We start from the raw sequence: 24,533 nt of genomic DNA, 5'->3' as shown, positions 1-24,533 counted from the left end.
ATGGGACCCAAGGGCAGGGCAGCCTGCTCCTTGCTCTTCCTTCTGCAAGCCCTGGCTGAGCCGGTGGAGAACTCGGAGTTCTTCCTGCCTGGTGATTACCTCCTGGGTGGCCTCTTCACCCTCCATGCCAACGTGAAGGGCATAGTCCACCTCAACTACCTGAAGGTGCCCAAGTGCAAGGAGTGAGTCTCCAGCATAAGGCTGGAAGCGGTGGCAGTGGCAGGGTGGTGATGGAGGTGATGGTGATGGTGGTGATGGTGGTGGTGATGGTGGTGGTGATGGTGGTGATGGTGGTGATGGTGATGGTGGTGATGGTGGTGGTGGTGGTGATGGTGATGGTGGTGATGGTGGTGGTGATGGTGGTGGTGGTGATGGTGATGGTGGTGATGGTGATGGTGGTGATGGTAGTGATGGTGATGGTGGTGATGGTGGTGATGGTGGTGGTGATGGTGGTGGTGGTGGTGATGGTGATGGTGGTGATGGTGGTGGTGCTGATGGTGGTGATGGCGGTGATGGTGATGGTGGTGGTGGTGATGGTGGTGATGGTGATGATGGTGATGGTGGTGATGGTGGTGATGGTGGTGATGGTGGTGGTGGTGATGGTGATGGTGGTGATGGTGATGGTGGTGATGGTGGTGATGGTGGTGGTGATGGTGGTGGTGGTGGTGATGGTGATGGTGGTGATGGTGGTGGTGCTGATGGTGGTGATGGCGGTGATGGTGGTGGTGGTGATGGTGGTGGTGGTGATGGTGGTGATGGTGGTGATGGTGGTGATGGTGGTGGTGGTGATGGTGATGGTGGTGATGGTGGTGATGGTGATGGTGGTGATGGTGATGGTGGTGGTGGTGGTGGTGGTGGTGATGGTGATGGTGATGGTGGTGATGGTGGTGGTGGTGATGGTGGTGATGGTGATGGTGGTGGTGGTGGTGGTGGTGGTGGTGGTGGTGGTGGTGATGGTGGTGATGGTGATGGTGGTGGTGGTGATGGTGGTGATGGTGGTGGTGATGGTGGTGGTGGTGATGGTGGTGGTGGTGATGGTGGTGATGGTGATGGTGGTGATGATGGTGGTGGTGGTGGTGGTGGTGGTGATGGTGATGGTGGTGGTGGTGATGGTGGTGGTGGTGGTGGTGGTGATGGTGATGGTGGTGGTGATGGTGATGGTGGTGATGGTGATGATGGTGGTGATGGTGATGGTGGTGATGGTGGTGGTGGTGATGGTGGTGATGGTGATGGTGGTGGTGATGGTGGTGGTGGTGATGGTGATGGTGGTGATGGTGGTGGTGGTGATGGTGGTGATGGTGGTGATGGTGGTGATGGTGGTGATGGTGATGGTGGTGATGGTGGTGATGGTGATGGTGGTGATGGTGGTGGTGGTGATGGTGGTGGTGGTGATGGTGGTGATGGTGGTGATGGTGGTGATGGTGGTGATGGTGGTGGTGATTGTGGTGATGTTGATGGTGGTGGTGATGGTGGTGGTGATGGTGGTGGTGATGGTGATGGTGGTGATGTTGATGGTGGTGGTGGTGGTGGTGGTGATGGTGGTGATGGTGATGGTGGTCATGGTGGTGATGGTGGTGGTGATGGTGGTGATGGTGGTGCTGGTGGTGATGGTGATGGTGCTGGTGGTGATGGTGGTGATGGTGATGGTGGTGATGGTGGTGGTGATGGTGGTGGTGGTGATGGTGATGGTGGTGATGGTGGTGGTGATGGTGATGGTGGTGGTGGTGATGGTGGTGGTGGTGGTGGTGATGGTGATGGTGGTGGTGGTCATGGTGATGGTGATGGTGGTGATGGTGGTGCTGGTGGTGCTGGTGGTGATGGTGATGGTGATGGTGGTGATGGTGGTGATGGTGGTGATGGTGATGGTGGTGCTGGTGATGGTGGTGGTGATGGAGGCCCTGGTAGGTGATGATGGTCCCATTGATGGACACTGATAGGGTGATGACATAGGCCACAGGGATGGTGGTATTCGTGGCAGTGGTAAGTGACTGATGGTGGCCACAGAGATCCTAGTGTCAGTGGTGGTCATAGGGATGATGGTGATCCCAGAGCTGCGGGGTGGTGAAAACGATGTAAAAATGCCAGAACCCTTTGGAGTGGTTGCTTCGTGGGCGATGCCTTGGTTTTCCTACTGTGGGCAGGAGGGACAGGCTGGCTCGCCCACCCCTCTCCTCTCCTCCCCTTCTGCTCTGGACCTGTTGCCCACCCTCCCACGGCGGCCCCTCCAGGTACGAGATGAAGGTGCTGGGCTACAACCTCATGCAGGCTATGCGCTTCGCGGTGGAGGAGATCAACAATGACAGCAGCCTGCTGCCCGACGTGCTGCTGGGCTACGAGATGGTGGACTCCTGCTACATGTCCAACAACGTCCAGCCGGCGCTCTACTTCTTGTCACAGGATGACTACTTCCTGCCCATCCAGGAGGACTACAGCCACTATGTGCCCCGGGTGGTGGCCATCATAGGTCCTGACAACTCTGAGTCCGTCAAGACCGTGGCCAACTTCCTCTCCCTCTTCCTCCTTCCACAGGTGAGGCCCCGGGGCTGGGGAGGAGGGCTTGTCCAGAGGGCTCACCGCCCGACCAGTATCTACAGGGGATGCCTGGGGGAGCGGAAGCAAGGTCAAGACATCCACCCCAGCCCTGGCAGGCAGCCAGCCTATTGGTTAAGAGTTCAGGCTTTGAAGGCAGAGAGACCTGGGTGTGCACCTTGCCGCTGAGTCTTGACCATTGTGAGACCTGGAGCCAATCTCTTAAGTCTCCCAAGCCTCAGTTTCCGCATCTTTAAAGTGGAAAGATAAGAGTCCTATCTTTGGACTGTCTGAAGATTAAAGCATTCAACCTAGGTAAGAATTTCTAGCACACAGTAGGTAGTCAATAATGTTGCCGTTGTGGGGTCAGGAATCTTGCATGAGAATGAAAGTTCAGAAAATGCTCCATACCACTCTGCATAGTTTCCTAGCGTGGAGTCCGCCCCATGGCAGGTCCTCAAAAAAGTGCTATAGAATTACTGTGTGTGTGTGTGTTAGTTGCTCAGTTGTGTCCAACTCTTTACGATCCCATGGACTGTAGCTCGCCAGGCTCCTCTGTCCATGAGATTTTCCAAGCAAGAGGAGTGGAGTGGGTTGCCAGAATTACGCTGCTGTTCTGTTTTCCTCATCATGATCCAAAAGGCATAACTGGCATAAAATGTCTGCTCGTTAAAGAGCAGCTAGCGCAAGACTCGGGCAGACAGTGGGCAGTTAGTTACGAATGCTGTGATTTTTGCTGTTGTTTTTATTACATTGAGCACCAAGGTTCTGACTCATAGTAGGTGCTCAGTAAACATTAATAGTCTTAACTGAAGCATCTAGTCCAGGACTGAACTCATTCTTTCACTTATTTACCGAATATGTATTGAGCATGCGCTGAGCTAGGTACCACTGCAGGTGTTGGCAATGCAGCTGTGGAGGCACAGACATCTGCCCTCAAAGAGCTGATCTTCCTGGGGTGGGGGGAGAGACGGAGGGACCAGTGTAAATCAGGAGGTGATACAGGATGACAGGAAGTGAGAAGTGCGCTGGAGGAAAGGGGGAAAAGGAAAGGGAAGTCGCTCAGTTGTGTCTGGCTCTTTGCAACCCCATGGACTGTAGCCTACCAGGCTTCTCCATCCATCCATGGGATTTTCCAGGCAAGCACACAGGAGTGGGTTGCCGTTTCCTTCATCCAGGAGACCTTCCCGAACCAGGGGTCGAACCTGGGTCTCCAGCATTGTAGGCAAATACTTTACCACCTGCGCCATCAGGGAAGTCAGGGAAAGTCAAGTCAAAGTTAAGGGAGGTGGGCCACGTGGGGCGGTGGGGGTGGCAGGTGATGTGGGGGAGGGTGAGACTGGATGGAGGCTTAAGGGAGATGAAGGAGGAAGGGAGCTTTGCTGCGTGAGATCTCCCCCCCTCCCCCCCAAGCCCCCCCATGCCCCCCCTCCCCCGCTAATGCCCAAGGACCCTCCACTCCGGCAGATCACCTACAGCGCCATCGACGACGAGCTGGGCAACAAGGGCAGGTTCCCCGCGGTGCTGCGCACCGTGCCGGGCGCGGATCACCAGATGGAGGCCATGGTGCAGGTGCTGCAGCACTTCCGCTGGAACTGGATCGTCGTGCTGGCCAGTGGCGACGACTACGGCCGCGAGAACAGCCACCTGCTCAGCCAGCGCCTGGCGCACCGTGACATCTGCATCGCCTTCCAGGAGACGCTGCCCACGCCGCAGCCCAACCAGACGATGACGCCGCAGGACCAGGAGCGTCTGGAGGCCATCGTGGGCAAGCTGCAGCAGAGCACTGCGCGTGTCGTGGTGGTGTTTTCCCCGGAGCTGGCCCTGCACAACTTCTTCCACGAAGTGCTGCGCCAGAACTTCACGGGTGCCGTGTGGATCGCCTCCGAGTCCTGGGCCATCGACCCGGTCCTGCACAACCTCACTGAGCTGCAGCACGCTGGCACCTTCCTGGGCATCACCACCCAGAGCGTGCCCATCCCGGGCTTCAGCGAGTTCCGTGTGCGCCGCTCCCAGCTTGGCCGGCCCGCGCTCAACAGGAGCAGCGGAGGGGCCAACTGCAACCAGGAGTGTGACACCTGTCTGAACACCACCGAGTCCTTCAACAGCATCCTCACGCTCTCCGGCGAGCGCGTGGTCTACAGCGTGTACTCCGCAGTCTACGCCGTGGCGCACGCGCTGCACAGTCTCCTGGGCTGCAACCAGGGCGGCTGCCGCAAGGATGTGGTGTACCCTTGGCAGGTGAGATCGGGCCCGCGGGGTACCAAGGGCCTCAGGGAGCAGGCGCAGAGTCCGTGGTTGCCATGGAGACCGCCAAGCGCTCAGCTCCGGCCTCACCTTCCCTTGGTGGGTTCTGGACGAGTGAGTGGAAGAGACCATGGCGCACGCCCTGCCTCCAGGCACGTAGGAGTCCTTCGTGGTGACAAAACAGAGTACCTTTGTTAAGAATTAATTTAATCATCCCCATCCACGAGAATCTGTCCTGGGAGCAAGATTTGGGTGAAATTCTCTAGTAGAAATCCCTGCAGGCAGCGGGAGCCCCCGGTCCCCACACAGCCTCGCCCGGGTGGAGGCGCTGAGGCTGGGCTGGGTCCCATCAGCTCTCAGGTTTATCGATCTTCTTGTTCCAGTTCTGTCCGCCTTGATTCAGACCCGGAACTGAAAGTTGTGCGTGCCTGGTTTACGCATGCGCATAGGCACATCCTACCATGCACCTTCGGAAGGCAGAGAAGGTTTCCCTGAGGACCTAGACGAGCAGAGGAGATATAGACCAGAGATGTACGCTTTCTGCCCGCTGTCAGACATCTCTGCTTAAACAGTTCACTGGCTTTTTCACAGTTTGGAATCTGCCCACTCTGTGGCTCAGCCACCTCCCACCCCCATCTTTATCCTCTCCGACAGCCCTCAGGCACTTCTCAGACAGCCCACCTGGGGGGAGGCGGATGGTGATGAACTGGGCAGAGCTTCGGCATCAGGCAGGGTCCCAGTCCTACCACCGCTGGCTGTGCAGCTTTGGGCAAGTTATTTGGTATCTCTGAGCCCCGGTTTTCTCATTTCTTAAACAGAAGGAGTAGTATGTACGCTGCTGAGTTACGTGGAGGATTAACAGTCATGTTTGTACCTTACTTGGTGCAGAGTAGAAGCCAGGTGTCTCCGCCTTTCTAACACTAGGGTCCGGCCTCAGGAGAGGGCGTGGGGCCTGGGGCAGCCCCACTGATGGGGCTGGGGGTGGGGCTAGATGAGAAAGGGGAAACAAGTGCTTAGGCTCAGTCCTGTCTGACTCTTTGCGACCCCCATGGATTGTCGCTCGCCAGGCTCCTCTGTCCATGGGATTTTTCCCAGGCAAGAACACTGGAGCAGAATGGGTTGCCATTTCGTCCTCCAGGGGATCTTCCCGACCCAGGGATTAAACTCACTTTCCTGCATTGCAGGCAGATTCTTTACAGCTGAGCCATGGGGGAAACCCCAGGGCATGCAGGTCCCAGACCCAAAAGGGGAGTGGGGAGAGGCCCAGGCCCCTGCTGGTAATAAGTCCCACCCACTCAGGAGGATTGCAGGGAGGTGTTTTCTGACCCCACGCCTTGGACCCCTGGAATGCAGGTTGCCCAGCCCAGCGCTGCCAGGTGGGGTGGGACACGGACCCCAGCGCTGGCTCCCCAGGGCCGCTGCCATCCTGACTACCACCCTCAGGCCTCCCTGCTCAGTTCCCGGGGCCATTGCTCTTGGGCCCATAAACCAGTGCATAGTTGAAACTTTCAGAGCCAGGACCTCACTGTCCTGGAAGGGCAGGGAGAAGGCTAGGGACCAACTCCTTGGGCTATGTGTCTGACAATTCCCGAGGTGGGGTGGACTCCGAGATGTAGTCCAGCAGACTCCCTTGTTTATGGAAGAAAGATCTAGGAGCCAGATGGATGGGATATCTGAGCTGGAAGCCCCAGAGATCAGCTGGGGCTGATTAGGGATCAGCCCAGAGAGGTTCAGTGACTAACTTGAAGTCACATAGCAAATTGAGGACAGAGTTAGGACTGGAATTCAGGCCAAAGGATGCCCGCTGCAAAGCGTATTTAGTTTGGACCAGCTTCTGCTCGGTGAGAATGAAGGCGGTTGGGGTGGGGAGAGACTGAAATGAGAGTTAGCTCCGAAGTGTGGGGTGGTGGGCAGGACCCAAGGGGGCAGGGAAGATGCTGGCAGGTGGGAGAGGCAGTGGACTCTGAACCCCAGGTCACAGAGGGATGGCCAAAGTGACTTCCAGGGAAAAGGAATCTTATTGATGTCTCACAGGAGGTGAGTACTGACTATTTTCCAGGCACTGTTCTGAGCCTCTAATGCAGATTCACTCACCAATTGCTTCAGAGCCCAGAAGATCAGGCTTTTCTGACTCCTGCTTTGCCGAAGGGGAATCTGGGGTTTATAGAGGTTAAGTGACAGGTCCAAGGTCTCACAGCAGGAGGTAGATGGGCTGTGAAAACCCAGATGTATCTGACTCTAAAGTCAGATCTCTCAGCCACTGCCTCCAAACTGCCACATTTTCGCAGTTTTATCAGCCCCATTTCACAGATACGGAAATCAAGGCCTATGGGCTGGTAGAATTTTTCCCGGGTCTGGCCTGACCTCTGATGCCGGCTCCACTTCCCTTCCCTCGGGCCCCTCTAGCTGCTTCCGGAGATCTGGAAGGTCAACTTCACCCTCCTGGGCCACCAAATCTTCTTCAACGAGCAAGGGGACCTGTCTCTGCACCTGGAGATCATCCAGTGGCAATGGGACCTGAGCCAGAACCCTTTCCGGAGCGTCGCCTCCTACCAGCCATCCAAGCGGCGGCTGAAGCACATCCATGACATCTCCTGGAACACCCCCAACAACACGGTCAGCCTCAGGGGGCCTGGGGCGGGGCACCAGGGCTGGAACTGGGGTGGGGGGGCCCTTTGACCTGCGTTCATTATTGATAAGTGGGGGCGTCTCTATGTGTGGGTGTATCGTCTGGGGTCCTGGCCTTCTTCCCCTGACGGAGAACTGCCCAGCGTCAGGGCTTTCTGGCTCCTCAGGGCCAAGGGGCTCAGGACATGTGTGTATTAAAGACTGCAACTCTCACGGCACCCCTGGAAAATAAATGCTGCTGTTGTTCAGTTGCCCAGTCGTGCCCGACTCTTTGTAGCCCCATGGACTGCAGCTTGCCAGGCTTCCCGGTCCATCACTATCTCCTGGAGCTCGCTCAAACTCACAGCCCCTGGGTCAGTGATGCCATCCAGCCATCTCATCCTCTGTCATCCCCTTCTCCGCCTCTTCCGTTTTATGCGTTAGAAAACTGAAGGCAGAGTGGTTGGTGACCCGCCTAAGGCCACACAGCTTGCCCGTGTCTCTCTCTACACCCTGTCGAGGAGTACTCACCTTCTGGTGATGATAGCTCTGCTGTCCGCCGTGGCTGACGTCTGTCAGTCTAAACTCTTTGGTTTTACCCTCTTTCTGTAAGCAGCTGTCAGAACGCTGCAGGGGTGGAGGGGGTAGAGGCCGAGCCCTGTGGGGTGAGGGAGGGCGTCTAAAAGCCCCGCAGAGGCCTCTTCACTCTCCCCACCCCACCCCACCCCCTTTCCAGAAGCTTTGGGTGGGGCTAGTTCCTGAGCTTCTCGGGGATTTTCACGGAGTACGTTGGGTTGATGTCTTTATTCGTTTGCTGGGACTGCCATCACAAAGGACCACAAACTCGGGGCTTAACCTGCAGAAATGTATTGTCTCCCAGTTCCGGAGGCCGGAAGCCCCAGGTCAAGGTGCTAGAGGGTTGAAGCCTCCTATCCCAGGCCTCTCGTCTGGCTGCTGGTGACCGCTGGCCCCTGCTGGCTTTCCTGGGCTCCTGCCACATCACTCCATCTCTGCCTCTATCTTCAGGTGGCGTTCTCCCCGTGGGCGGGTCTGTCTCCAAGTCTCCCCTTTTTATAAAGACATCAGTCATGCTGGAGTTGATCCCCACCCTCTTCCAGGATGACGTCATCTCAGCCAGTTACATCTGCAATGGTCCTATTTCCCCTGGAGTTTGCAGCTCTCTTGTTAGGTGCATATAGGTTTGTAATTATTATATCTTCTTGATGGATTGACTCTCTTATAAATATAAATATCCTTCTGTCCCTTAGTAAACATTTTTGTTTGTATTCTCCACCCCTCGCCCCCAGCTTCCTTTGAGATTTTATCTTGTTTTAATTTGAATATTTGTAGTAGTTTGAATATATGTAGCAGCTTGGCTATTGCATGTGTGCGTGCGTGTGTGCTAAGTTGCTTCAGTTCAGTTCAGTTCAGTCATCAGTTGTGTCGGACCCTCTGAGACCCCATGGATTGCAGCACGCCAGGCCTCCTTGTCCATCACCAACTCCCAGAGCTTACTCAAACTCATGTCCATTGAGTCATGACTCCATCCAACCATGTCATCCTCTGTCGTCCCCTTCTCCTCCTGCCCTCAATCTCTCCCAGCATCAGGGTCTTTTCAAATGAGTCAGGTCTTCGCATAGGTGGCCAAAGTACTGGAGTTTCAGCTTCAGCATCAGTCCCTCCAGTGAACACCCAGGACTGATCTCCTTTAGGATGGACTGGTTGGATCTCCTTGCAGTCCAAGGGTCTCTCAAGAATCTTCTCCAACACCACAGTTCAAAAGCATCAATTCTTCTTGATGCTCAGCTCTTCTTGTGCTCAGCTTTCTTTATTAGTCCAACTCTCACATCGACACATGACTACTGGAAAAACCATAGCCTTGACTAGATGGACCTTTGTTGACAAAGTAATGTCTCTGCTTTTTAATATGCTGTCTAGGTTGGTTATAACTTTTCTTCCATGGAGTAAGCGTCTTTTAATTTCATGGCTGCAGTCACCATCTGCAGTGATTTTGGAGCCCCAAAAAATAAAGTCAGCCACTGTTTCCACTGTTTCCCCATCTATTTCCCATGGAGTGATGGGACCAGATGCCATGGTCTTAGTTTTCTGAATGTTGAGCTTTAAGCCAACGTTTTCACTCTCCTCTTTCACTTTCATCAAGAGGCTCTTTAGTTCTTCTTCCTTTTCTGCCATAAGGGTGGTGTCATCTGCATATCTGAGGTTACTGATATTTCTCCCGGCAATCTTGATTCCAGCTTGTGCTTCTTCCAGCCCAGCATTTCTCATGATGTACCCTGCATATAAGTTAAATAAGCAGGGTGACAATATACAGCCTTGACGCACTCCTTTTCCTATTTGGAACCAGTCTGTTGTTCCATGTACAGTTCTAACTGTTTCTTCCTGACCTGCATACAGGTTTCTCAAGAGGCAGATCAGGTGGTCTGGTATTCCCATCTCTTGAAGAATTTTCCAGAGTTTATTGTGATCCACACAGTCAAAGGCTTTGGCATAGTCAATAAAGCAGAAATAGATGTTTTTCTGGAACTCTCTTGCTTTTTCGATGATCTAGTGGATGTTGGCAGTTTGATCTCTGGTTCCTCTGCCTTTTCTAAAACCAGCTTGAACATCTGGAAGTTCACAGTTCACGTATTGCTGAAGCCTGGCTTGGAGAATTTTGAGCATTACTTTAATAGCGTGTGAGATGAGTGCAATTTTGCAGTAGTTTGAACATTCTTTGGCATTGCCTTTCTTTGGGATTGGAATGAAAACTGGCCTTTTCCAATCCTGGGGCCACTGCTGAGTTTTCCAAATTTGCTGACCTATTGAGTGCAGCACTTTCACAGCCTCATCTTTTAGGATTTGAAATAGCTCAACTGGAATTCCATCACCTCCACTAGCTTTGTTTGTAGTGATGCTTTCTAAGGCCCACTTGACTTCACATTCCAGGATGTCTGGCTCTAGGTGAGTGATCACACCATTGTGATTATCTGGGTCATGAAGATCTTTTTTGTACAGTTCTTCTGTGTATTCTTGCCACCTCTTCTTAATATCTTCAGCTTCTGTTAGGTCCATACCATTTCTGTCCTTTATTGAGCCTATTTTTGCATGAAATGCTCCCTTGGTATCTCTGATTTTTTTGAAGAGATCTCTAGTCTTTTCCATTCTATTATTTTCCTCTATTTCTTTGAACTGATCACTAAGGAAGGCTTTCTTATCTCTCCTTGCTGTTCTTTGGAACTGTGCATTCAAGTGGGTATATCTTTCTTTTTCTCCTTTGGTTTTCACTTCCCTTCTTTTCATAGCTATTTGTAAGGCCTCCTCAAACAGCCATTTTGCCTTTTTGCATTTCTTTTTCTTGGGGATGGTCTTGCTCCCTGTATCCTGTACAATATCACAAACTTTTGTCCATAGTTCATCAGGCACTCTGTTTATCAGATCTAGTCCCTTAAATCTATTTCTCACTTCTACTGTATAATCATAAGGGATTTGATTTAGGTCATACCTGAATGGCGTAGTGATTTTCCCTACTTTCTTCAATTTAAGTATGAATTTGGCAATAAGGGGTTCATGATCTGAGCTACCTTCAGCTCCCAGTCTTGTTTTTGCTGACTGTATAGAGCTTCTCCATCTTTGGCTGCAAAGAATATAATCAATCTGATTTTGGTGTTGGCCATCTGGTGATGTCCATGTGTAGAGTCTTCTCTTGTGTTGTTAGAAGAGAGTGTTTGCTATGACCAGTGTGTTCTCTTGGCAGAACTCTGTTAGCCTTTGCCCTGCTTCATTCCGTACTCCAAGACCAAATTTGCCTGTTACTCCAGGTGTTTCTTGACTTCCTACTTTTGCATTTCAGTCCCCTATAGTGAAAAGGACATCTTTTTTGGGTGCTAGTTCTAAAAGGTCTTATAGGTCTTCATAGAACCGTTCAACTTCCCCTTCTTCAGCGTTACTGGTTGGGGCATAGGCTTGGATTACCGTGATATTGAATGGTTTGCCTTGGAAACAAACAGAGATCATTCTGTCGTTTTTGAGATTGCATCTAAGTACTGCATTTCAGATTCTTTTGTTGACCATGATGGCTATCCATTTCTTCTAAGGGATTCCGGCCCACAGTCGTAGACATAATGGTCATCTGAGTTAAATTAACCCATTCCAGTCCATCTTTGTTCACTGATTCCTAGAATGTCAACGTTCACTCTTGCCATCTCCTGTTTGACCACTTCCAATTTGCCTTGATTCATGGACCTGACATTCCAGGTTCCTGTGCAATATTGCTCTTTACAGCATTGGACCTTGCTTCTATCACCAGTCACATCCACAGCTGGGTATCGTTTTTGCTTTGGCTTCATCCCTTCATTCTTTCTGGAGTTATTTCTCCACTGATCTCCAGTAGCATATTGGGCACCTACCGACCTGGGGACTTCCTCTTTCAGTATCCTATCATTTTGCCTTTTCATACTGTTTATGGGGTTCTCAAGGCAAGAGTACTTAAGTGGTTTGCCATTCCCTTCTCCAGTGGACCACATTCTGTCAGACCTCTCCACCATGACCCGGCCGTCTTGGGGGGCCCCACACGGCATGGCTTAGTTTCATTGAGTCAGACAAGGCTGTGGTCCGTGTGATCAGATTGGCTAGTTTTCTGTGATTGTGGTTTCAGTCTGTCTGTGCTCTGATGCCCTCTCTCAGCGCCTACCGTCTTACTGGGGTTTCTCTTACCTTGGACGTGGGGTCTCTCTTCACGGCTGCCCCAGCAAAGCGCAGCCGCTGCTCCTGACCTTGGACGTGGGGTAGCTCCTCTTGGCCGCTCGCCGCTCCAGCACTGTGCAGCCAGGATAATTTTTATACAACCTGAATCTAATCGGGCCACTCCCAATCAAGAAGCGTGCATGGCTGAGGCCCCTGACCCTACATTTTTAGTGTCTTAGTCCAACCTCCCACCCTCCCCAGCCTCTCCCAGAGCATCCTGGCTTCAAGCAGGCTTAGACATGCCCTCTTTCTGAAAATGCCAACCCCAGCCTCTCCTCCACCCCCTTGCTCTTACTGTTTCCTCTACTTGTAGGTCATTCACTTAATAAACAGTCATTGGAGGCCTCCTCTGTTCTAAGGAATACAGCAGTAAAACCTATAGGCGTGGCCACTGCCTGCCGGCTCTTGTCACCCGGCAACCCTGCCCCTCCATAAAGACCACGTTAAGTAGGACTCCTGGTGGCAAGTGACAGAAAGTGATATAAATAAAAAGTTAACTTATTGCCTTGCATCATGGAAGACTCCAGGGTTGACCGTGAGGCTTCAGGCAAGGCAGGATCCAGGGGCTCATTCTCCCCATCTCCCAGATCCTTCCTCAGACATGTTCTCCACATCCCCACCCACCCTCCAACCCCCCAGAAATGAGAGACCTTCTGGGAGCTCCAGAGTCACATCTCCACCCACCCCCCAACCCCCCGGAAATGAGAGGCCTGCTGGGAGCTCCAGAGTCACACCCTGTTCACTCAGTAACCTCGGGAGGTCTCCATCTCAGCAGCTGAGTGCTGTCTCCTGAAGAAGGTAGATTAGGTCTTTGCTGGGCAAAGCTAAGAGCATCTCTATGATGGTCCAGTGCCAACGACAGTCCTGGCACCTGCCCCTCCCCAACAGGGCCAGTTTCCCTCCCCGGAGCATCCTGCTGGGGGTGAGACGGGGAGACGAGGGGCCCGGGGAGCGGGAAGGAGCACTCAGGGTCTTCTGTCCTCCCCCCCCAGGTCCCTGTGTCCATGTGCTCCAAGAACTGCCAGCCTGGGCAGAAGAAGAAGCCGGTGGGCCTCCACCCCTGCTGCTTTGAGTGCATTGACTGCCTCCCGGGCACCTTCCTCAACCAGACCTCAGGTGTGACTCCAGGCCCACACGCGCGCCCTGCGCCTGCCCTGCCCTCAGGGGTCTCCCTCAGGCCTCTCGCCCTTGCGGGGGTCTTGGCGGTCTCCCCGGGGACACGTGTCCAAGGACGGGGACTATGTATTTCCCACCAGAGGATGAGATCTTGGAAAGAAAGAATTACAGTTGTTAGGCTCTGAGTCAAGTAGTCAGTGAGAGTCGCTCAGTCATGTCCGACTCTTTGCGACCCCATGGACTAGACAGTCCACGGAATTCTCCAGGCCAGAATACTGGAGGGGGTAGCGTTTCCCTCCTCCAGGGGATCTTCCCAACCCAGGGATCGAACCCAGGTCTCCCGCATTGCAGGTGGATTCTTTACCAGCTGAGCCAACAGGGAAGGCCAAGAATACTGGGGTGGGTAGCCTATCCCTTCTCCAGGGGATCTTCCCGACCCAGGAATTGAACCGGGGTCTCCTGCACTGCAGGCGGATTCTTTACCAACTGAGCGAATCAAGGAGACCTTGGTTCTAATCCTGCCTCTGTAACTTCTGGCTTTGTGACTTTAACTGGCTGGCCCTCAGTTTCCTCATCTGTGAAATGGGGTTGCTGTGAGGGGTTGATGAGCCGGGGGGGTGTGAGGAACTCAGTGAGCGCTGGTGGCCCGTAGCTCTGTCTCCCTTTGGTGGGGACCTGGCCGGGTGCAGCCCTGGAGAAGGTGGACACTGAGAAGGCGGGTTTAGCTGACGGGAGCTGCCCTGGGCTCTTGCAGATGAATTTGACTGCCAGCCCTGCCCAAGCTCCGAGTGGTCCCACAGGAAGGACACCTCCTGCTTCAAGCGGCAGCTGGCTTTCCTTGAGTGGGACGAGGCCCCCACCATCGCCGTGGTCATGCTGGCCGCCCTGGGCTTCCTCAGCACCCTGGCCATCGTGATCATCTTCTGGAGGCACGTTCAGACGCCCGTGGTCCGCTCGGCGGGAGGGCCCATGTGCTTCCTGATGCTGGCGCCGCTGCTGATGGCGTACATGGCGGTCCCCGTGTACGTGGGGCCACCCACGGTGTCCTCCTGCCTCTTCCGCCAGGCCTTCTTCACACTCTGCTTCACCGTCTGCATCTCCTGCATCACCGTGCGCTCCTTCCAGATTGTCTGTGTCTTCAAGATGGCCCGACGCCTCCCACGTGTCTACAGCTGCTGGGGCCGCTACCACGGGCCCTACGTCTTCGTGGCGTCTGTCATGATGCTGAAGATGGTCATCGTGGCCGGCAACATGCTGGCCACGACCACCATGCCCACCACCCGCGTGGACCCCGATGACCCCAGGATCTTGATCTTGTCCTGCAACCCCAACTACCACCGGGGGCTGCTGATCAACACCAGCCTGGACCTGCTCCTGTCCGTGCTGGGCTTCGGCTTCGCCTACACGGGCAAGGAGCTGCCCACCAACTACAACGAGGCCAAGTTCATCACCTTCTGCATGATCTTCTACTTCTCCTCCTCCGTCTTCCTCTGCACCTTCATGGCTGTCTACAGCGGGGTGCTGGTCACCATCCTGGACCTCTTGGTCACTGTGCTCAACCTCCTGGGCATCAGCCTGGGCTACTTCGGCCCCAAGTGTTACATGATTCTCTTCCACCCGGAGCGCAACACGCCGGCCTACTTCAACAGCGTGATTCAGGGCTACACCATGCGGAAGGACTAGTGCTCCATCGTCTGCCCTCTGGGACGTGGGCCTCAGCGTCGGGAGGCGGAGGCCAGGGGGCTTGCTCGTTCAACTCCAGAGGGACCCCAGGTGGTTGCCGGAAGCTGCCCTCGCCTGTTACCACCTGGCCCCGGTCTCTGATTGGCTGTCCGTCCAAGGTTCTCTGCGTCCCGGCCGTCCTTACCCACCTGGTGATGGACGCCTTTGTTCCTTTCCCTCGCGCTGTTTAGCTTGCCGGGTGCTGTGCCCCGTCCTAGAAAACCACCCAAGGTGACCTACTGGCTTCCAAGGACGGAGTCCAGCTTGGCAGCCAGCAGCGCCATCTGGTGGTCACGGTGGGTTCCTGTAGGTTCCAGCTGCTGACTCCCAGTGACGGGATGCCTGCTGGTGGGCTGGGGTTAGCGAGGGGTGGATGGGAGCTCAGAAACTGCTGCCGGACCTCGCTCACTCGCTGTCCGTGTGTCCGCGTCTCATCCCCCAGATTCTCCCAGAGCTTGAGTCCCCGGCCTCTCTGTTATCTCTGAGTACAGCCAGGCACATAAATGCTTGTGAATAAACCTTACTTGGGTGAAACAAATGAGTTTCCTCCTTGTTTTCCAGAGGTCCCCTGAGGACAGAGATGTGGATTCGGAGATCTTGGTTTCAATCCCAGCGTTGCTACTGTGGGTGTGTGCGTGCGTGCTAATTCGTTTCAGTCTCGTTTGACTCTTTGCGACCCCACGGACTCTAGCCCGCCGGGCCCCTCTGTCCATGGGGATTCTCCAGGCAAGAATACTGGAGTGGGTTGCCATGCCCTCCTCCAGGGAATCTTCCCAACCCAGAGATTGAACCCGCGTCTCCTGTGGCTCCTGCATTGATTGGCAGGTGGATTCTTAACCACTAAGCCACCTGGGAAGCCCAAAGTGCATACAGTAGGTACACAATAAATGCCAACCATTGCAAATCCGCGTCACCAGAACCGTCAGGGACAAAATAAGGCTGTGTTTCCTTCTTATACCCCAGTGTCCATGGTATATGGGCTTCCCAGGTAGCGCTAGTGGTAAAGACCCACCTGCCAATGCAGGAGACGTAAGAGACTGGAGTTTGATCCGCGGTTGGGATGGGTCCCAGATGGGAATAAAGGCGACTCAAAGAGGCTATGAAGTGTCCCCAGCCCCGCACAGCTTACCCCTGGAACCTGACCTTCTGTGCAGTGAGACCCAGAACGCCCTGCCTGCAAAGCTGGTGGAGGGGAACCTTTTCATGTAGGCTGGGGTCGGGGGGCAGTGTGGTGTGCTGGGGCGGGGGGGCTTCAGAGTTTAGGGAGACGGCTGGTGAGTGTAGTGACCAGGGAAGACCTTGGGGGAAGCTGACATTTGAAAAGAGCCTTAAAGGACAGAAAAAGCTTGGGAAGGCAGGAAGTTTGAGTTGGGGTGGGGAGGAATCGAGGGGCGGGCAGGCAGGCTGCAGAGCGAAGCCTGGGCAAAGGGAACAAGTGGCTGGTTGAAAGGACCAGGAGCGGAAGGGGCTAGGTGTGGGGGACCCTGACCTTGTCTTCCCTGCTGGCCACTGCTGTGTCCCCTGTGTGGGCTGGCCTGCTCCTCTCCTCAGGCTGCCTGGGGTTGCCCTTCACCTCTGTGACCAGCCTTCTCTCCCTGCATCCCTGGGGTCAGCTTGTGGGCTGGAGACTGCAGCAAGAAGACGCAGGGATGGACCGTCGGCGTGACCACGCCTTCTCTGTCCCCTCCACTTGCCTCCGCTGGGAGCCCAGCGTCTTGGGTGAGCCCACGTAGGGCCCTGAGCTTCCAAGGAGCAGCTCTGCACTGTCTGTTCCGGGACGTGTCTCTGTCTTGGCCTCCTCGCCCTGGGGACCAGCTTGTCAGGGGCTCAGGGAGTTTTAAGCTCTTAATTCTCTTTTCTCGCAAGCTTCTGACGCTTTGGTTTAAACACTTCTTCTAAGAGATAATGACCTCATTTTCCTGGTTCTGCCTTCTAGACCACCATTAGAGACAGAATCCTGGAATCACCCCGACCTCAGAGGTATCTGCTCCTCACCTCCTCCTGTAGCTACCCCAAGCTGAGATCTTAATCCCTGCTTGTTCCCCTCCAGTGATGGGAGGCTCATTGAGGACAATGCTAGTTGTTAGAAAATTCTTCTTAGAGTGAATGAAAACCCAGCTCTCTGGGATTTCAAAACATCGATGGTTGCTAGTTTTATCCTTTGGGACCACACATTAGACTCATTCTTTGTTCTCAGGGAGGTCTTTTGTATGTAATAGCAAAAAGAATTGCCTTTGAAGGAGCACCTGCTGGGTGTTAGGCGCTTCATACGTGTTATCTGTAATCCCCATGATGACCCTGCCTGATTGGTACCAGTGACCCTCACTGGCCACGTGCTGATACCTCCCAGCATCCTTTCCTTCCTCCCTCCCTCCCTCCCTCCCTGGCAGCCCCCAGACTCCCAAGGGAGCTCTATGTGGTTCTAGGGAAGCCGACTCTGTGTCCTGGCTCTGGAGGACGGAGCGGGTGACCCAGGCCAACCAATCCACACACACCTTTCCCTTGGCTGCAGGGATTGGCTCTGGGGTGGACATGTGACCTGGGTTGGTCCAATCAGAATGACTCTCAGGACATTTGCTGGGACAGAGTCTTTCTTTAGGAGCCAGCAAGGCTGTCGACCCAGGAGCCGGGGGCATTTCTTGGAGGGCTGCAAGGCAAGTCAGTCTTAGAGGCCAAGTGGAAGGATGGAAAAAGTGGGTCCTTGGAAACTGTCGAGACGGTGGATCTTGCCTACAGGCAGCCCCACCTCTGAGATCTCCCATTTCACGAGTCCATTAAAGTCCATTATCGTTCAAGATAGTCTGAGTTGGGTTTCTGTTCCTTGTAACCCAAAGCATCCTTACCCTCCCAGAGAGGAAACTGAAGCTCAGAGATGTTGATTTTTAACTTGCCCAGGGTCACCAACTTGTCAGTGAAGGAGCTAGGGTTTGGGTTCAAGGAGTAATTGAGGGGTACATCTCTTGTGTCCTCCCTGGATCGTTTCTTTTCCTTTTTTTGGGGGGGGTCTGAAATTTCTTAACTGGAACTTCCCTGGTGATCCAGTGGTTAAGAATCTGCCTGCCGATGCTGGGAACATGGGTTCAATCCCTGGTCCGGGAAGATCTCACACGCCACAGGGTAGCTAAGTCCATGCACCGTGACCGCTGAAGCCCAAGTACCCTAGAGCCTGTGCTCACCGACAAGAGAAGCCCGCACACCTCAGAGGGGAGGGGGCCCTGCTCCCCGCAGCTAGAGAGCCCGCACGCGGCAACAGACCGTCACAGCCAAGGATGAATGAAAGAATGAATGAAGAGAAACAGATAAATAAACAAAGGTTCCCGATTGCTCGTAGGACCTGCTCGTGACCACCGAGTGGACCTCTCCGGTGGTCCTCCCCTTCATCTCTGACCCGTAACCCTCTCTCCGTGAGGACCTCTTCACCTTCCCTCTCCGAGGCCCCTGTAGTCCTTCCCTAAATCCACACTCTGGCCAACTGAGTGACGTCTCCTTAAGCCAATCACAGTCACGGGCCTTCCCAGCTCAGAAACCTTCTGTGACTCCCCAGCGCCTGTACGATCACGCTTCAATCCCTTTGTGTGCCAATCGGACCCTTCAAAGCCCGGACCCCGCGCACGTCTCCAATTTCATCTCCAGGGGCCATTGCCTCTGCGGCCAGCCAGGCGAGGCGGGCTTGGAAGGCGGGTGGGCCCGAAATGGGGATAGGGGAGATGAGCCGGGCTTGAGAGTGGGAGGTGAGCTGTGGGGTTGGGGGGAAGGGGGTGAGGGCAGAGAGAGAGGAGAGAGAGAGAGAGGACAGAAGACAGGAGGGAGGAGGAGGAGGGGGGAGAGAGAGACAGAGAGAGACAGAGAGAGACAGAGAGACAGAGAGAGACCAGGCCTAGAGAGGCAGAGCAGGGAGCCTGCCCCGCCGCGTGGCTCTGGGCGAGCGGCCTCCCAGGGTAAGTCCTGTCCTGTGACTTGGGGGCCGGTCCCAGGGCCGCATGAGGATGGCATGCGCTGTCCTGTGGAGCTCCCAGCGGGATGCCTGGCAGAGCCCAGTGGGTGGAGGGAGCCTGGGCTTGGACCGAAGATGGGGCTTGCAGGGCTTCTGAAGGGAGGGGGCGGGCCCCGTGCTCTGAGAGAGGAGGCGGGGAGGCCCCTTCAGGAGCACGTCCTGGTGAGTGAGGACACGGCCAAGCCCATAGTGGCCAGGGACGTGGTGCCGCCCAGGGCTCCTGGGGGCCGGCCTGGACCTGGGGGACGAGGGGCTCCTGGTTCGGGGGACCACTGGCTGGGGAAGCTGTGGGTGGGTGGGTCCGTCCCACCTAAGACTCAGAAGGGGCCCAGAAGGCATTCACATCCCTGCTTGTTCGGGGCAGGCCCAAGCCTCAGCCCGGTGCCCGGCACTGACCCACTGCGTGCAGGCCTCCTGGGCACTGCTGGAGGGAACTGTCAGAGGCTTGTGATGTCCTGGGGGTTGGGAGCACTGGGGTGGGTCGCCCCTCAGCTCCGCAAGTAACCAGAAGCGGATTCTCTCCGGTTCTCTGGGAGCGGGGGATGAGACTGACTTTCCCTGGGTCTCACACCCCCTGACACACCCCGAGACCCCCCCCCAGGAGGCCCCGCAACCTGCCCCCGTTGAGGACTGTGCTGTGGGCCAGGGAGGAGGGCTGGGCCCCCCACGCCCCTTCTGCCAGGAAGACAGGCGCGCGGAGTTTTCCGCACGGTAATGCACGGGCCCATCTGCTTCCAGTTAGCAGCTCCGGGGGCGCCTAATTGGCAGATCAAACCATTCGATGTTCCACGTCAGATAAGTAGTCAGGAGAGCCCCAGCAGACTCTGACACTTTTTGGACGGAGCCCAGGGCCTGTGTTGACCACTGTGGGGCCCGGGGTGCTAATGTAAACCAGACCCGCGGTGCACAGAAGCGGCAGGATATTAGCAAGTGTCAAAAGGCTTTGAAGAGCCTGGGCAGATGCACCGTTCGCTGCCCCTGTGTGCAGGAGGGGTGCCTCGGCTCCTGAAACGTAAGCGTGGGCTCGTTTCCCTGTAAATGGGGAGGGAAGGGCTCGCGGAGGGTGGCATCCCAGCACCGCTGTGGCTGGGGGTGTCCGAGAGCAAGTGGTCCTGCCCTGGGACGGCACACGGTGGAAGGCTACGGGCTGCAAGAGGGGAGACCTCGGTTCTCACCCTCTGCCTGAGCTGCAGTGGGCCACAGAACATAAAGGGACGGGCTCTAGCCGTGTGACTTTGGGCAGGTGTGGTTCCCCCTCAGAGCCTCAGCTTCACCATCTGTAAAATGGGAGAACAACCGTCCTGTCTCATTCAAGGTGGATGGATTCCATTCAGATCCCAGCTTTGCCTGTTGCTACCTTGGACGTGACACTTAATGTGTCAGAGCTTTACTACCCTCATCTGTGAAACAGGGTTAATATTGGGTTGGCCAAAACATTCATTTGGGTTTTCTGGAAGATATTATGGGACAAGCCACATGAATGAACTTTTTGGCCAACCCGATAATAGGAACCATCTTATCAAGATTGCTCTGGGGGTCAGATGAGATAACACAGGTGAAGGGCGCAGGCTGTGCCCGGCCCGTGGTAACTGCTGTGTGAAGGCTAGCTGTTGTATCAGTCAGTGTTTGCTGGGTTATGCTGCGTGACAAACATTCCCAGGGGCTCTTTGGTTTACAAAAGCAAAGATTTCTTTCTTTTTCGCATTATGAGGGAGCTGTGGGCTGGTCTCAGCTCTTCTCCCTGTATCTCATTTCCGGGATCCAGGCTGGAGGAGCCTGCTTTGAAAAAGGCAACTCTCACGGCAGAGTGAAGAGCTGTGGCAAAAAGCCGTGTGCCTCTGCTCGCCGGGGCGTGTGTTACTCGTGCCCACATTGCAGTGGCCAAAGCAAGTCACATGGCCCGGCCTGACACTGATGGACCATGTAAAGGTTGTGATTATGGTCGATGCACGGGCCATGGAGATGTGGAGGCGGAAACTGTCATTCAGTTCAGTCACTCAGTCGTGTCCGGCTCTGCGACCCGTGGACTGCAGCACGCCAGGCCTCCCTGTCCAACACCAACTCCCAGAGTCCACCCAAACTCATGTCCATTGAGTCGGTGATGCCATCCAATCGTCTCATCCTCTGTCGTCCCCTTCTCCTCCTGCCCTCAATCTTTCCCAGCATCAGGGTCTTTTCTAATGAGTCAGCTCTTCACATCAGGTGGCCCAAGTATTGGAGTTTCAGCTTCAGCATCAGTCCTTCCAGTGAACACACAGGACTGATCTTCTTCAGGATGGACTGGTTGGATCCCCTTGCAGTCCAAGGGACTCTCAAGAGTCTTCTCCAACACCACAGTTCAAAATCATCAATTCTTTGGCACTCAGCTTTCTTCATAGTCCAACTCTCATATCCATACATGACTACTGGAAAAACCATAGCCTTGACTAGACGGACCTTTGTTGGCAAAGTAATGTCTCTGCTTTTTAATATGCTGTCTAGGTTGGCCGTTACCCAGATGCTTTATCTCAGTTTGGTTTCAGATTGTGGCAAAATGGTGAGCTTTTCACACTCTGTCTTTAGCCTGCCTCCCTTCCCCTTTTGGTATCCTCACCCAGTCTGTCGGATCCCTCCTGACCCATCCTGCTGTAGGGAAAACCTCACAGAATAAATTCACAAGAGGTGAAAGTCACTATTTGTCTTAAAGGAATGCTGAGGGTGATGGGTGGCACATTGCACCCAGGTGGTAGAATTAGGTGCCGGCCAGAAGGCGGTTTTGCCAAGCAGGCTTTCCTAGCACCTGGGTGGAAGTACAGGCCTGTACTTCCTGAAGAGGATTGATTTCTTAAAAATATTTACTTATTTGTTTGGCTAGACGGGGTCTCCTCTGTGGCACAAGGGATCTTCCCTGTGGCTCGTGGGATTTTGGTCTTTTTCACTTGTGGTGTGCAGGATTTTAGTTGCAGCATGTGAACACCAGTTGGAACACACAGAATCTAGTTCCCTGATCAGGGATTGAACCCAGGCCCCCTGCATTGGGAGCTTGGAGTCTTAGCCACTTGACTGCCGGGGAAGCCCCCAGGTCTGCAGAGGGTCAGTGGGGCCTGGTTACGCCTGGAACCTTAGCCCAGAGCTGAGCCGTCAACGAGGGTGAGGCCTGAGGGGAGGCTCACCCCCATGATTTTGCTTTGAACCATGACCCGGACTGTCTTGGCCAGAGACCTGGAAGACCTCCCTTGGGTTGGGGGGGTCCCTGAAATGCGCTCCTCTGCTTGTGACCTGCAGTCTCAGGGGAGGGCGGCCTTGCACACCTGTGGACTCTGGATTGTGCGAGTCCTGCCTGGTCCCTGCTCCCAGCCCTGGAGCTGTTGCCCGCTGTCGTGCCAGGGCTGTTTCCTTGAACACGAATCATGAGCCCCCACGAGGGGAGGTGTCTCCCATCCCACCCAGCACATTTCCAGACCCCAGGAGGATCTGTTCATGGCTCTCTCGTGTTGGTGAGCTGGGGTGTTTGATGGAGGCGAACAGCAGCCGTGACAGAGACACCAGGGGCTACTTACGCGCGTTTGCTGAGACCCGGCTGCTGCGTGTAGCGTTTCACGCCCGTCATCCTGTTTCATTCTCACAGTCACTACATGGGGGCTGTTATTATCCCCACTTTACAGATGGGAGAAGTGAGGCTCAGGGGAGTCTTCAGTCATTCATTTGGTAATAGACGGAGTTGATATTCAAATCCAGGTCTTCTGACTCTAAAATAAAAGTGGAAGTGATGCTTCTGGTGGTCAGGGTGGGGATAACATTGCAGTGACCTTTGTACTGATGCTGTGTTAACAAGTATCTAGCAATACAAACAATAGTTGCCGCCGAGGAATCAGCTCTAGATTCAGAGCTGGTGGGGAGACCCGGAAGAGGGCAAACCTTCCGTATTAACACACGTGGCTCCTGTCACATACATCATTTTGTTTCATCCTTATGACACCCTTGCAACGTATACCAAATTACATATTACAAACTATGTATTTTCTGAAGAGGAAACTACGTATTTTCAGGAAGGTGTAGTGACTGGTCCAAGGTCTTAGAGCAAGGGGGCAGCAGAGCCAGGGCTGAACCTGGAGTTGAGCTTGGTGATGATGATGAACACAGCGGTCATCCTGCTGCCGGGGTAGTGATGTAAGTGACTGATCCTCTCACAGTCAAGGAGAGTAGGTGGTGGCAACAGAGACCCCCACAGGCTTACACGCAGCAGAAGTTGTTTCTTTGCCATGTAACAATCTGGAAGCGTGCGGTTGAGAACTAGTGGGCTACTCTGCCACACTCTACATGTGGATCCAACTCAGGGCCCAATGTGGCTGCTCCAGCTCCCATCATCACATCTGCAGCCCAGCAGTGAAAAGGTAAGTGGGAAGACGACTACATGCTCATCCCTTTTCAGGAACAACCTGAAGGTGGCAGACGTAATTTTCTCTTACATGACGTTGGGCAGAATTTAGCCATCTGGCTACATCTTGCTACAAGGGAGGGTGGGAATGTGGTATTTAGTGGCATCTATTGTGGACATGGAAGGCATCACCCAGATCCCCCTTCAGTCTTTCCAATAGTCCTCAGTCCTCCCTAGAAATGGCTCCTGGCTAAAGAAAGCTGTCTTGCCTAAGGTTACACCCTCTTCCAGTGGGGAGTGGGAATCTCAAGGAAAGTCACGGCAGGTCTCCTTCGGTATGGTGCAGGACAGCTGTAGAGAAACATGCCCTCTGCATCCAGCATCTTCCTCTGCCCAATCCTACTTCTTTTGCTTCCTTCCCACAGGCGTCAATGCTGAGGGCTCGCCCCAGTAAACCTGCCCAGTTATCTCTGGGTCTGCTTCTGGGCAAACCCAGCCTGCATCCATCAAATACACTTGGGGGCTCTGTTGCAAGGGAAGTAGGGGAGAAGGCCTACTGATGGGCAGCAGGAACACTGGGATCATGGCTAAGTGCGGGGCTGTGAGAGTGTCCACAGCTGTGATGAAGGTGTCATTCATGAGACTAGTTGCCATGGTGATGGTGGTCTCGGCTATGATAGAGAGTAGGAAGCCATGATGTTAGAATGTTGTTATTTTTTACCTAGGATAGGCTTCCTGCCTGCTGGACCCCAAGTCTGAGAAGAAGAAGAAGACACTCCCTCCTGGCCTTCATCTCCCGAGGGGGTTCCTCTAAGGGCTCCTCTCTTCCCTTCCCTGATGTCCCATGTGGTCGAGGGTTAGTCCGTCTCCATGCTCCTCAGACCCCCGGTCCCTCTTTCGTCTAGTCGGCCTCAAGAATCACCCTGCTCTGCGTGGGGTCTCATCTATTGCTTCTGATCACTCATCCCAACTCGAAGTCCCTCCAGTCCTCCCAACTCTACTTCCCTGATGACTAACCAAGCCTTTTGGCCCTCCCTGGGGCCCGAGACTCAGCCTCACTCTCTCCAGCTAGATTTCTGAGTTCAGGGTCAGTTGCAGGGGGTCCCGTTTGCTCTCCAGGGTAACCGACCTAGATCCGGCTCAGTGGTGACAGAGGAAAGGTTGGCAAGGTGTGAACAGCAGTGATGGTGGTGATGGTGATGGTAGCACCGGTGGTGG

At 54.5% G+C, this 24,533-nt stretch overlaps 1 protein-coding gene across 1 annotated transcript; it reads left to right on the top strand.

Annotated features, from left to right (window-relative positions):
* On the top strand, positions 1 to 15,347 carry TAS1R2 (taste 1 receptor member 2). Its single transcript, XM_043910638.1, has 6 exons — positions 1 to 182; positions 2,229 to 2,529; positions 3,997 to 4,770; positions 7,183 to 7,392; positions 13,119 to 13,242; positions 13,997 to 15,347. Exons 1-6 carry the CDS (start codon positions 1 to 3, stop codon positions 14,923 to 14,925), a joined length of 2,520 nt encoding a protein of 839 aa, XP_043766573.1. The 3' UTR covers positions 14,926 to 15,347.
* Positions 15,348 to 24,533: the final 9,186 nt, after the last annotated feature.

This window comes from Cervus elaphus, chromosome 8, assembly GCF_910594005.1.
Source record: "Cervus elaphus chromosome 8, mCerEla1.1, whole genome shotgun sequence".
NCBI classification, from domain to species: Eukaryota; Metazoa; Chordata; class Mammalia; order Artiodactyla; family Cervidae; genus Cervus; species Cervus elaphus.
The sequence above is the reverse complement of the archived record's forward strand: the minus strand, read 5'-3'. Positions and strand labels throughout refer to the sequence as shown.

Bases quoted from the DNA above. Each gene is read 5' to 3' on its own strand.
- TAS1R2 (XM_043910638.1), top strand. From the start codon at position 1: ATGGGACCCAAGGGCAGGGCAGCCTGCTCCTTGCTCTTCCTTCTGCAA. The intron at 2,530-3,996 runs GTGAGGCCCCGG...CCACTCCGGCAG, and splicing joins CCCTCTTCCTCCTTCCACAG to ATCACCTACAGCGCCATCGA. The intron at 7,393-13,118 runs GTCAGCCTCAGG...CTCCCCCCCCAG, and splicing joins GGAACACCCCCAACAACACG to GTCCCTGTGTCCATGTGCTC.